The sequence below is a fragment of the Galleria mellonella genome, unplaced genomic scaffold (genome assembly GCF_026898425.1).
Source record: "Galleria mellonella isolate WM207_F2 unplaced genomic scaffold, CSIRO_AGI_GalMel_v1 utg89, whole genome shotgun sequence".
NCBI classification, from domain to species: domain Eukaryota; kingdom Metazoa; phylum Arthropoda; class Insecta; order Lepidoptera; family Pyralidae; genus Galleria; species Galleria mellonella.
In genome coordinates, this window is record NW_026442169.1 from 1,120,972 (window position 1) to 1,135,000 (window position 14,029).

A 14,029-nucleotide genomic window follows, 5' to 3' on the forward strand; every position below is an offset into this window, starting at 1 on the left:
CCAATATAACATGAATTGTAGAAGGACTTTCAATAAGTAAATATAAGTAGATATACGAGTGAGTGAGTATGGTTTGGAGCAGCCATTTTGGCAATAAGAAATGTGAAGTACATTTTCTATTGATAATTATAACGTGTATATAATATATATGTATATATAGAAAACGTAAGCAATAAAGCAAGTATACTATTTACCTGTAAAACGTTTTACATCGCATTAAGTCCCGATTGTGTATTTAAAATATGTGTAAACAATGCGAAATACAATTTTTATTGGTGGACAGTTATTTTGTTACTTTATACTTTTTCTGTTTTATTGTAAAGTTGTTTTATCATATCTTGTTGTTACTTAAAAAAATATCCAACACAATGTATGTAGTATTGTTGCGAATAAATTGAATTTAAATTTGACAAATTGAAATTGAAGTTTAAAATTAACTAGATCAGAGCTTGTCATATGACTAAATGACGACAATAAACTTGATAGAGACATTTAATGATACTGATCAAATTTGTCTGCCTGATAAAACTTTATTTAGAGAATATAGTAAATGATGAAACTAAATCAACAATAATGACATAATGATCATTTGGAGAACGCCAGCGAGATCAATAATTCAGATAATCACGTCGTTAACTCATATGCCTAGTCGCTGAGACTGTTTACAGTATGTCAATTAAGGTAACCCATTCCTTAAAATTGGTGTCAGTCTTTATTAATAGGGTGGTTCAAAAAGCATTTTTAATTTCCTTGAAAAAAAAATATATTACCAATAAATAATAATAATAAAAACCCCGAATATAGATGTATCTGTATCAACGACTATATTCCTTATGGGGAAGGTTCAGCAGTGGACAGTTAAAGGCTGATATAATGACGATGATGTATGTATCAAGGACAATATAATAAAAGTCATGTACATGTCGTACTTTGGTAGTGCTGTTAAGTTACGTACAGGTTGTTCTTTTTAAAAATTTTTTTTAGGGAAAAATATTTTTTGATACCGTATTATTAAAACTAACATCGGTTTAAAGGAGTGGACTACATATTCCTAATATTATATTACATATTATCACATAACAGTTAATATAAAGGAGATATTGTAAATAGTTAAGTCCAGAGTACTTATCATGTAAATCTGAAGTACAACAGTTTACAGCCATCAACGAGTGGTATTTCACTCTCCGCCAACCTGTCTCATTGCATACCAATAGACACCTGAAGATTGTCTTAATTGATAAATTAACAAAAGAATTCATTTGTTTACATTTTCATTAAATTCTATTTAAACATGTTATGTGTAGTAAATATGTCATATATATATATATATATATATATATATATATATATATATATATATATATATATATATATATATATATATATAATTAGGCTGGCATTTTAACATATTCGAAAATAGTTGTCCAACCAATTAGGGCGATATTGAAATGGGTGACGATATTTTTTTCACCATCAATATAGGAACATAATATATAGTTATCAGATATATATATATAATATATATATATATATATATATATATATATATATATATATATATATATATATATATATATATATATATATATATATATATATATATATATATATAACACTTTATTGCAACAATTTATTGGCGACATCAGTAAGGTTTAAAGTTTAAAATAGCCACATTACTCATTCATTTTTAAAAGAGTACAAATAGCAAACATGAGAGGAAGGGATTTTTAGTAACGGGCCATACTTAGCTGTATATATTACTAGCAATATACCCTATCCGGTTGCCTACCATGTGGCTCTCAGTAAACCATCGTGGATAATTCTTAGTAAATTCGTCACGATAAGTCAACTAATATGACTTCATTCTGTGAAATATCAATTTTCACCCTTCAAATAAAAAAATAAAATAAAAAAACACTATCTGACCAGTGCAAATGTATTTAAGAGTGATCATTTTAGATACCTTTACAAATTGTAGCAATAAAATCAATATAAATTAAAATACATTAGAAATTAAGTAGCCATGATAAAAATACAATTATTAAATTAAAACCCAGCAACATGGCAACACAGAAATAACCTCATTAAACTTAAAATTGCCAAGAGTAAAATTTTACAATAAAAATAAATACATATACAACATAGATGGACATATGAAAAATAAAACTTAGTATTTTGCCTTCAACATACAAATATACTCGACCTATGAATTACTAAAAGTAAGAATGTTTAGCGACTTCATAATAGCGTCAAGGTATTAAAAGTAAAACATATTGCATGTGATAAACATAATATCACAGTGTAAGGAACAACCAGTAGTCCAACACGTCCCGGATAATTACGTGCCAATTCGGGACGGTATTCTGTCGAGACACTGGACGAATAGACTGTGTAAATGTAGTAAGATATTTACCCATTTTCATTATTCTGCAAATATTGTTATAAATCAAAAATACCATACTTCTTTGGGAAATTAAAAAGGCCCCCTTACACGAATCATAATAGACTTACTTTGTATAACCCGCAGAATTTAAAACACCTCTCGTGGTGAGAGAGAAATATTAACATTCTAGTGCATTTACATCGCCCAGTTATACATTAGAAAAAAAAAAACATTTATAACTGATTACATTCTTAAAAAAAAAAAAAAAGAACAAAGGTAATATATTATTATTATTATATTATTTGCAAATGAAAAATTTACGATTATATTACAAAAAACAAAACCGATTCAATCGTGACAACACCAGTTATTTATTTATTTAACACTTAAATGCACCTAATACATGACTTGTAGGGGGGAAAAGGATTGTTAACAATGGAGTTTGACAGCCTCATCGCTAGCAATATGCCCTATTAGGTCGACCTCCACATGCTTCCCCCTGGAAACCATAGTGAACAATTCTTATTTAATTCGTCATGATGGGCTAATAAACCTGCTTCATCCTCACCTGTCACCCATCACTAGTGCCCTGATCGCGTATACCGATAACGCAGGCGGGATTACCATTCCATTACCACCCATCAAAAAGTACATGACTTGTTTCCTATTACACCCATACTTCCAGCAGCAGTATTTCCGAACCGATACGACATCGTAACCTTCAAGAAAAGATCATATTCCTTTTTAAAAGGCCGGCAGCACACATGCAATGCCGTTGATGTTGTGGGTTGATAGCAAGTCCTATTATGATTCGTATACATAAGTGTTTTTAAACCCCTTGGTATAAGTCTCTAATATTTAATTACTTACAATTATTTCAAGGAAACTCGTAGATCTTTTTCGATATATTGGTCTAGTTGATAAAACTATTCCTATCTCGTGTTACCATCCCTGTCTAACAGTGAAGGATTGAGAAGGATGACATTATAGTAACATCAAATCAAACCACTAATGTTAAATAACCAATAGCCATCATACATAATTCATACATTGAAGCATTACATATAATGCAATTTTATATATAAGCATTATTGTTATATTTATTTGGTATTTTATTATTATAATTATTTTAATAAATAAATTAATAAATAAAAAAATATTATGGTCATTCCAATATAAATCCATAAGGAAAAAAAACATACGACTCACAATATATCTATGTTAACTAATTGTATATTTTGTAACTTCAATTATTTATTTGTAACTTAAACAAATTTATTACAATTTTAAAATTATTACGAATTGTAAAAAAAAAAATATATTTAAATAATTTTGTAATATTTCAGTGCAGTATACTACCCAATGATTGGCAATATGAAAAAAAAATTATATAGTTTAATAAGAACAATTGGACGGACTTTTTGGATTAAATGTTGGAAAATATTAATTTACATTATTAATTAGTGGAATATAATTAATTGTTATTAAATATTGGAAAATATTTAATTAATTATTATTAAATATTGGCAAATATTTAATTAGTTATTATTAAATATTGGAAAATATTTAATTAGTTACTATTAAATATTGGAAAGCATTTAATTAATTACTAATAAATATTGGAAAATATTAATTTATCATTATTAAATATTGGGAATTATTTAATATTTCATAGTCTTAAACACTTACTTGAATTAATGGATCGTTGTCATTTATTTTTTATACTACTATCTTAATTTGAAAAAGTGATAAATTATAAAAAATATATACGACGTTAAACGAACCTTTTAATAAATAAGAAGACGGAATGTGTGTTTGTCTTTAAAACAAGATTTTTAATTTCGAACTACATATTAAAAGCCTTGCAATCATTTGTGTCAGCTTTACTCAGTTTTAAATTCGTGGAAGCTCGACTAGCTTCAAACTCAACAGGAGCCCTTATTCATGAGCGCGGTTCGCCAGAGCGTCGTTTGTAATGACACCCAACTGCACCCGATGGATTGACCCAGGAATCAAACCCGTCACCCGGTGACATGAGAACGTATGTTTGCGTAACATTGCTATAAAATCGGTATAAAAACACGCTGCTCGCGACACAGCAATGAACCGCGCACATGAATAAGAGCTCCCATTTAGTAACTAGTCGGGCATCCCTGTAGTTAAAACACGAGTAAAGCCGACAAATTAATAACTACAACACAGTATAACTCCCGATAGTTATTATTTAACATTATTATTAAGAGTCAGTTCTTAAGTTTTACTCACATTTGGTAAAAATAGGGATGAAAAATGACTTCACAAAGGTATTAGCCAATAATAACCAATCATTGTTTAGCACACACTGAGATAAAAAGATAAAGGAATAATTTAAAAGGAATAATAAATATTTCCATCGTTAATTTGACCAGTAAATGCTCACGAAGCCACAGCGTCCATTACATTCTAAACAATTTTCAAATTTGGAACACAACCTTTTTTCTTATTTTATTTATACGCTTCACGCGACAAAGTTATATCTACAAAATTCCTAAATTTATTCAATTTATATTTTCATCTGTTATAAATATAATTGAAAATAAAACTGGTTTTGAATTTGGAACGATGTTATAAAGGTGGATTTACAATTAAAAAAACAAAATTTGTTCGCTAATAAAGTTGCATAACTAAAAAATACTCATAGAATGCTCTTAACACGATTACATTAAAGGAAAATTTAAAAATATACGCTTGCTTATTCTAAATCCACCTTATTTCGAACACATCTTATATAGACCCCCCTATTTCTCAAACATTCGACAAACAATTATAAACTTTCATGCCATCATCATAAGTGTCACAGTCGGGTAGCGATCAACCTCGTCAGTTACTATAACGCTGAATAAATATATGAACGGTTCACTAGAGTACACATTTTAACTAACATAAAGTACTTTTAGGCGCAAAGTCTTCTTTTAGTGGACGCATCATATTTTTCTATTGAGATCTGAAAATTAAAAACATTTTGATTAATGACTTATTACCTTATTGTTGTTTTCTACTAAAATAAATTGTTTCTCTATATAAATCAGATTCATTTATCTTCTCTGGTATTGCAGGTGTTCATAGGCTACGGTAACCACTTGCCATCAGGTGGGCCGTATGCTTGTTTGCCACCTCAGTGGTATAAAAAAAAATATAAATTTCTTTCAATATATTTAGACGAACAGCTCTTGCCTGTTTACACACACGTGCACGTACAATCATCGTTATTTGGTAATCATCTCTTGTCACGTGGTCAATCCATCGATCAAAATTGTCGTTAGTGGCAGAGCAGCTGTGAGTATCCCCCCGCTGGCTGCACTCACCGCTAGTCGTCGAGCAGCTGTCAGTGTCCCCCCTGCTGGCTGCACTCACCGCTAGTCGTCGAGCAGGTGTCAGTGTTCCCCCTGCTGGCTGCACTCACCGCTAGTCGTCGAGCAGCTGTCAGTGTTCCCCCTGCTGGCCGCACTCACCGCTAGTCGTGGAGCAGCTGTCAGTGTCCCCCCTGCTGGCTGCACTCACCGCTAGTGGTCGAGCAGCTGAGAGTGTCCCCCCGCTGACTGCACTCACCGCTAGTGGTCGAGCAGCTGCGAGTGTCCCCCCGCTGGCAGCACTCACCGCTAGTGGTCGAGCAGGTGTCAGTGTTCCCCCTGCTGGCTGCACTCACCGCTAGTCGTGGAGCAGCTGTGAGTGTCCCCCCGCTGGCTGCACTCACCGCTAGTCGTCGAGCAGGTGTCAGTGTTCCCCCTGCTGGCTGCACTCACCGCTAGTCGTCGAGCAGGTGTCAGTGTTCCCCCTGCTGGCTGCACTCACCGCTAGTCGTGGAGCAGCTGTCAGTGTCCCCCCGCTGGCCGCACTCACCGCTAGTGGTAGAGCAGCTGTCAATGTCCCCCCTGCTGGCCGCACTCACCGCTAGTCGTCGAGCAGGTGTCAGTGTTCCCCCTGCTGGCTGCACTCACCGCTAGTCGTGGAGCAGCTGTCAGTGTCCCCCCTGCTGGCTGCACTCACCGCTAGTCGTCGAGCAGGTGTCAGTGTTCCCCCTGCTGGCTGCACTCACCGCTAGTCGTGGAGCAGCTGTCAGTGTCCCCCCGCTGGCCGCACTCACCGCTAGTAGTGGAGCAGCTGTCAATGTCCCCCCTGCTGGCTGCACTCACCGCTAGTCGTGGAGCAGGTGTCAGTGTCCCCCCGCTGGCCGCACTCACCGCTGGTGGTGCAGCAGCTGCGAGTGTCGCCGGCGGGCGCTAGTTGTCGAGCAGCGAGAGGCGCAGCGCCTCGTCGAGCGCGCGCTGCTCGGCGAGCCGCTCGGCGAGCCGCTCGTGCTCGCGCGCCGAGTGCTCGCGCGCCGACAGCGCGAGCGCGGCCTGCAGCTCCGCGTCCGGCTCCAGCTCCGGCGGCGCCAGCTCCGGCGGCCGCTCGCCCAGCGACATCGACCGCAGCGACGCCTCGATCGCTCTGCGGAACCGCTAGCGGTCAACTGGTAGCAACTACGTAGCTTCCACTTCCAATTCTTGTTGAGTTCACCGAGTTGCGACCGTTTTGTATTGTTATGGCACACGCACAAATCAAAAATTTTACTTAGCTTTATGTATATTTTTTAATCATTTATGTTCTCGTTTTTTATGTATATTATATTTATATTGTAATTTGTGTGTTGTAAGTAATGCAAATAAATTATCTATCTTTATTGCACTTGTAAGTTACATGTAAAATAATGTATTTATAAATGTTGTGAACAAGGGTGGACTTATCTCTGACAGAGATCTCTTCCAGTCAACCCGATATAGTTAGAAAACATTTCGTTAGCGGGCAGCTGAAGTGCTAAAACTATTAATACATAAACAAATACATAGTTAAATAAAAAAAATATAATATATAATAAAATATTACATAAATACATATAATACCTACTTACTTATATAATAAATATACCTATATATATATATATATATATATATATATATATATATATATATATATATATATATATATATATATATATATATTTAAGATTTATCTTTTTGTACAAAACAGTAAGAAAATAGTTATAAAGTACCACACGCTATATCTGAGAGCACAACCAAGAATGTAAGTTCATGAGGCTAAAAAACATTGCAAGTTAAATAGCTTATAAAAATATAAGAAACATACAAATATATACGCAATTTTGCTTTAATAAAAACACCTAGCCTCTTTTAGCAGCCAATAAATAAGTACAACTTATAAAACTCAAACAAGAACAAGAACGACCACTCTTCAAACTACACGCGCGAATGTATACAACAATATTTACTGAACTAGGTCTTATCTTACGGAAGTCCATATCACTGCTTATTTAAATAGAATTATTTTGTTTAATTCCGCTACCATTTGTACGTGTGTGACTGGCAACACTCGAGGATTGACCACCACTATTACTACCAAAACTTATAATCTAACCTTCCATATTAGCCATCAATCTCCGACTGGCATTTTGTTCACGCACGTTTTGCAATACGTGTTGTACCTCTAAAGGAGGGATCTTTAGGTAAATAATTAGATTGCTGCTAGTAACTTATTCGAAGTTAAAATCGATCAACGCCCAAACTACAAATGACAAATTTTCGACCGTGTTGTTATTTATACCTTTTTAACAATGTGTTGCCACTTTTTAACAAGGGATTGTTAGTAATGGAGACTGAGAATCCCATTGCTAGCAATATACCCAACCAGGTCGACCTCCACGCGGTTCCCCCTGGAAACTATCATGGTTAATTCCTGATGAATTCATCATGATGGGCTAACTGGCCTGTTTTCATTCTCATCTATCACCCTTCACTGGTGCTCCGCCAGCGTATCCCGTTAGCGCAGGCGGGGTTACCATACCGTTTCCACCCATCAAAAAAAAATGTGTTGTCAGTCTCACACACATACTAATGGTAGCGGAATTAGCCAAAATAATTCTAATTTAATAGCCAGTTATATAATACTAGTTTATAACCGCCAGCGCCTGCAAATAAAATTTGTTTAAACTAGAAAAACGTCAAGCCAATAGTGACGCGTCAAAAGCAAATACAATAATAATACAATTATAATAATGTGAAAGTGAGTTTGTTTTATATATTAAACTTTAGCGGCCAAATCGCTCAACAAACCGCCATGAAATTTTAATATGGTGAATAGCATAGGCTTTTTTTTATCTCGATCAATCAATATATGGCAAAAACAAACAGATATAGGTATTTGAATGTGTTGTGCAATTAATGTGTTACACGGCATCATCAAGTAGTGTGTGTTCTAGTAAAATTTTCACTTTATCATTTTTATATTAACCCATTAATTAATTTGCCTTATTAGCCATTTTATATTTAATAATAAAGCCAAAATTATTTTCGACTATTATATATATATATATATATATATATATATACATACAATTTAGAACGGCAAACAAGCTGATGGCCCACCTAATGGAAAGTTGTAACCGTCGCCTATATACATGAGCAGTACTATGGACATAACAGAGTATACTGTTTCGCCCATGATACCCCCCATGTGTTGCCATTCCTGAGGACTCAGGTGTTATTCCTCAAATAAAGTTCATCTTTTCTCCTTCTCTCGCTTTGTATGTGTGCGTATTCGTGTCTGTACGTGCGTGCGTGCGTGCGTGTGTGCGTGCGTGCTAACCTCTGCAGCTGGCAGTCCTCGTGCGAGAGCAGGCCGGCGGCGGCGGTGGGCGAGGGCGGCGAGGGCGGCGAGGGCGGCGAGGGCGGCAGGTGCGGCGGCGAAGGGTTGCGCGGCCGCTCGCAACGCAGCGCCTCCCACACGTCCACCTGCACACCACCAGGATTCCATTCATTCAATAACTAGCGACACGCCCCGACTTCACACGCTTAGTTCGTACACCTACAGGTGTTGTAGCTATTTACAGTATATTATTCATAAAGATCAATAAAGGAATATATATATATATATATATATATATATATATATTATGTAATATTAACATACAGTCCACACACCAATCCATACTGAGGATCTACCATGAAATATATTCCGAAATTTCGGGGACGAACGAAATAAAAATTTGATGTTAAAATTACGTAATACATGCCGCTTAAAATTATTAAAAATATTAAAATATCATTCCTCTGGATTATTAGGATAAGATTTATGATGAACGAAACGTTAAGCTCCATTTACTAGGTCGATTTAGGTACGAATAAAAATACGAAATTGAGCCCGAAAATTCATAATTTCATTTCATGGTAGGCCCCCAGCATATACCTTACATCCATACTTTACGCACACAAACACACTACACGCCGTCACCTAATGTTTTATAATATAAGTACTAGTAAAATGGGATTATTACTTCAGTTCGCAATAAAACAACGTAGTAAGAAGACGTGTCATTTGATTTTCTAAAACAGATCAAGCAAAAATATTTTCGAACCTTAAGTGCTACAACAGTAGCAATCTATAAATTTTTCAAAAATAAAATAAATACAGTCTTATTACACATTGATAATGTAGTTGTTAATAGGTAAAATAATGTTTAAAATTTGCTCAATATTTTTGAGTTTGTCCTTTACAAAAAAAAAAATCTAATCTTTCCTATTTATAATATTAATTTAAACAAAAGCTCCAGAGGGCCTACCATGAAATGTTTTCCGTATTTTCGGAGCCGAACGAAACACAAATTTGATGTTAAAATGACATAATATTTACCGTTTAAAATTATTAAGAATATTAAAATATTATTCTATTGGACTTTTATGGTAGGATTTATGACGAACGAAATGTTAAGCTCCATTTACTGGGCCAATTTAGGTATGAATAAAAACACGAAACTGAGTCCGAAACTTCGGAATATCATTTCGTGGTAGGCCCCCAGGAGATATCGAGCCAGCTATACTGAATAGCATATTATAACAAGCAAACGTCTTCTTAAAAAGTACAACAGGCTTTCATCCTAACCTATCATTAATCATATGCCCCACCAGTAGTTATCAATAATACAAATGGAATTACCATTCCATTTTCAAATTCAAATCATCTCTGTTAGAAATAGGTTTATTTTCATACAGCTATAAATTACTGGCCGGTTGTAATTTAAAAACATGTTTTTAAATTTAGTTGACACACTGCTAAAATCAATCGTTGCTTTTCTGTATTTGCTCTTCTATTAAATTTTATCGTACTTTTATATTGTGTTTATCCTATTCCTTTCCACTACGGAAATATTAGCTGATATCTCAAGCTAAATACAAACAATCTCTACTCAAATTGACTTATTTGCCTTTTAAATCGTCGTTTTGTTTTTAATTCTGCTACAAAATTTACAAAGTTGTTATGGTATTTTGACCTGACCTGATCATCGCAGGAACCGTCAAGCAGGCTCTGCTGGATAGCGTATTGAAGCAGGCCATCGTCATCGCAGGAAGTACGGCATGCCGCGTCCCTGTACCCGTTGCCTATCGCGAAACAGCCATCGTCGACTATACATGCGGGCCGCGTCCCCTCCTGTATGCACTCCACGTGCCGAACAGGACTCGATGTGGCGAAGATGTTACCGAACGTGATCCTGGCGTTCATCACGTGGAACAGAGGGATTTCTGCGTGTTCACAGAGATAAAGATATAATGTATCATACCTTTTATTACGCAACTTAGAATGGCAAACAAGCTGACGGCCCAACTGATGGAAAGTGGTAACCGTCGCCTATAGACATGAGCAGTACCATGGACATAACAGAGTATACTGTTTTGTCCATGATACCCCCATGCGTTGCCATTCCTGAGGACTCAGGTGTTATTCCTCTGTACCTTGTAAATTCACCGCCATATTCCACCCTTCAAACGGAAACACAGCCATGCAAACACCACTGCTTCACGGTAGAAACAGGAACGGGATAGAGATGCCCAAGCAAACGACTTTTGTACAAAGTCTCCCTTTGGTAAAATCCCCCACCAAACTGTTGAAAAATTGGTCCTTCGAGCCTGATAGCACTCTGTAAAATACTTTGCGCCCATTAGACTCGAAGGACCAATTTGATGGTTTTCTTACTACTACGAGTATGCAAGTAAAAAAATCAGAAACTAGTTATGCGCTCACACACAAATATAGTGGCAAGCACAGATAATATAAAAACTATGATTGGCAACCAAAGATTAAACAAGGCACTTTTCAAAAATATAGAGTTAACAAAACTTACCGATCTTGATAGGGAAACCGGACGGCAATTGCATTTGTATGAAGTCCTTCAACTTGGCGAAGTGTGGTGATGAGATGGCCGCCATCAAGTCCAGGATTGGCATTATTTGCTCTTGTAACTGTGGAACAATTTGAAGTAAAAAAAAATATTTGTATGTCCTAGGTAGGTTGAGTGAGGGGGGGGGGGAGGATTGTTAATGATGCGGACTACCAGTCCCATTGTTAGCAATGTCCCACGTCAGGTCGACCTCCACGTGGTCGCCCCTGGAAACCATCGTGCCGAATTCCAGGTGTTTTTATCATGATGGACAAACTGACTTGCTCTTTCATTTTCACCGATGTATACTGATAGCGTAGGTGGGGTTACCATTAAAAAAAAGGAGGTTGAGTTGGCATTAATTTAAAAATTAAAATATATATGTAGTAAGAATCTGAGAAAGTATGTATGAATCGCATATTGGTCATCCTTAGTGATCTTTTTCTTTGTGTGTTCCCAATATTTCCCTTCACTGATCTGCTCCTTTTGATCGTAACGTGATGAAAAGTATACTATAACCTGCCCAGGAGTATGAAGAATAATTGTACCAAATTTCGTTAAAATCCGTCGAGTAGTTTTTGGTTCTATAACGAACATACATACATACAGAGAGACAAAAATTTTACTGATTGCATTTTTGGCATCAGTATCGATCACTAATCACCGCCTGATAATTATTTTGGAAATATATTTCATGTGCAGAATTGACCTCTCTACAGATTTATTATAAGTATAGATTATTTTTTTGTTTTCATTCCTCTTGTCTGTTCATTTTTTTTTTTGTTAACGCCTATTTTTGTTGCTTTGTGTACAGCGCTTTGTATCTATATTGTTGCTACTTGTGAAAACCTATCAGTGGCTTGTTTTGTGATCCTAAACTGTTTGCTAATCTATTTGCTCTAGTGCAGCCCTGGTTTTCCTATGAATAAATAAATAAATATAATAATTATAAAAAAAGTAATAATAGTGACCTGCAGCGGGTAGTCCTCGCAGAGCCAGAGCGTGGCACGGAACTTCTGCAGCTTGGTGGCGACGCAGCGGGCGCGGCCCACGTCGCGCGGCAGCCAGCCCGCGGAGAAGTACTGCTGCCACGACACCGGACCCTCACCACGCGGCTCCTGGAAAGCGTCCATTTCATCACGCGTCCATTTCATCACGCATACAATTAATACTAGAAATGATGAAACTTTAACATATTTAAATCCCTACTTTTTATCACACTGCACCGAACAACTGAGTCACTAGCCGACGTAACGCTGTGGAATATTTGTGACAACGAGAATCGCGAAAGCCGCAGGGCATCGACTGGCAGCGAGGGTCGCTGCCCGCCGCAGCACGACACTTGACTTTTCAATGACTTTTCACCAGTCATTCTAATACTATTATAAATTCTTTAGTATTTGCATAAATATTTTAATTTATCGGCAATCACATCTTAGAAGATAAACCACTGATCCGGCACGAAGGACCACTGGTTTATCTTTAACATATTGAAAGGTCGCGCTGCGGTATGCAGCGACTCAACTGCCAATCGATAACCCACACCTCCTGCAGTCCCCGCCATCGTCTTCATGCGTTAACGTCCACGTGTCGACAATTTGCGTCCGCCGTCTGTTAAGTCGTTCAGATAGTAATCTTTCATATAAGACCTATATTTTTTTTGGTAATATATTTATGACTACTATATGCCATGCAATTAAATATGAATTGCAAAGTAGTGACCTCGTCGGGCGTGGTGACAGTGGATGTGTCGGCGGGCGAGGGCTCGGCCAGCGCCAGCAGCCCGGCAAGCGGCGCGCGAGCAGCGCCGGCGGCGGCCGCGCTGGCGTGGCTGCTGCTGGCATTTGGTAAGTGCTCGGTGCGCGTCTTCGACACCAGCTCCACGTTGTTGGCGCTGAACACTTTGCACTCGAAGTCATTCACGTTCTCGGTCTTGTCTTGCCGCCAGCCCCAGATGCCGCTCTTGTTTCTGTTGAGTGGAGCGAATTTTTTATGCAATTTTGAATGAAAAGAATGGCCGACCCATGGAAAGGTTAAAAGATCCTTTACTTTATACTTGCGCACGAATGCAATGCTGTTACTAAATATACTACAGAATATAATTTCGAATACAGAATATAATAAATATATAAACATAATAAATGTATCATAACGTACTTATAAGTACAATAAAATTATCAGTGTTTTTCTATTATATTATACATATAAAACTTTCTCTTGAATGATTCTATCTATTTAAAAAAAACCGCAACTAAACATACATAGAGACAGACAGTGGCAAGCGACTTTGTTTTATACTATGCAGTGATTATCCAGCAATGTTTAATATTACATGATCAGAGCGAGACATGTATATTGATTTACATCAAATTACCAAATTCTGCAAATCAAAAGCATTG

General features: G+C 36.6%; 1 protein-coding gene across 1 annotated transcript in view; it reads right to left on the bottom strand.

The window, feature by feature from the left end:
* Positions 1 to 1,922: 1,922 nt before the first annotated feature.
* Positions 1,923 to 14,029, bottom strand: part of LOC113519936 (ankyrin repeat domain-containing protein 13D) — a 19,508-nt gene continuing 7,401 nt past the window's right edge. The window contains 7 exon segments of the mRNA XM_052902237.1: positions 1,923 to 5,366; positions 6,604 to 6,853; positions 9,065 to 9,210; positions 10,751 to 10,995; positions 11,595 to 11,712; positions 12,602 to 12,748; positions 13,353 to 13,599. Of these exon segments, the coding sequence (XP_052758197.1) occupies positions 6,643 to 6,853; positions 9,065 to 9,210; positions 10,751 to 10,995; positions 11,595 to 11,712; positions 12,602 to 12,748; positions 13,353 to 13,599 (1,114 nt within the window). The 3' untranslated portion in view covers positions 1,923 to 5,366; positions 6,604 to 6,642.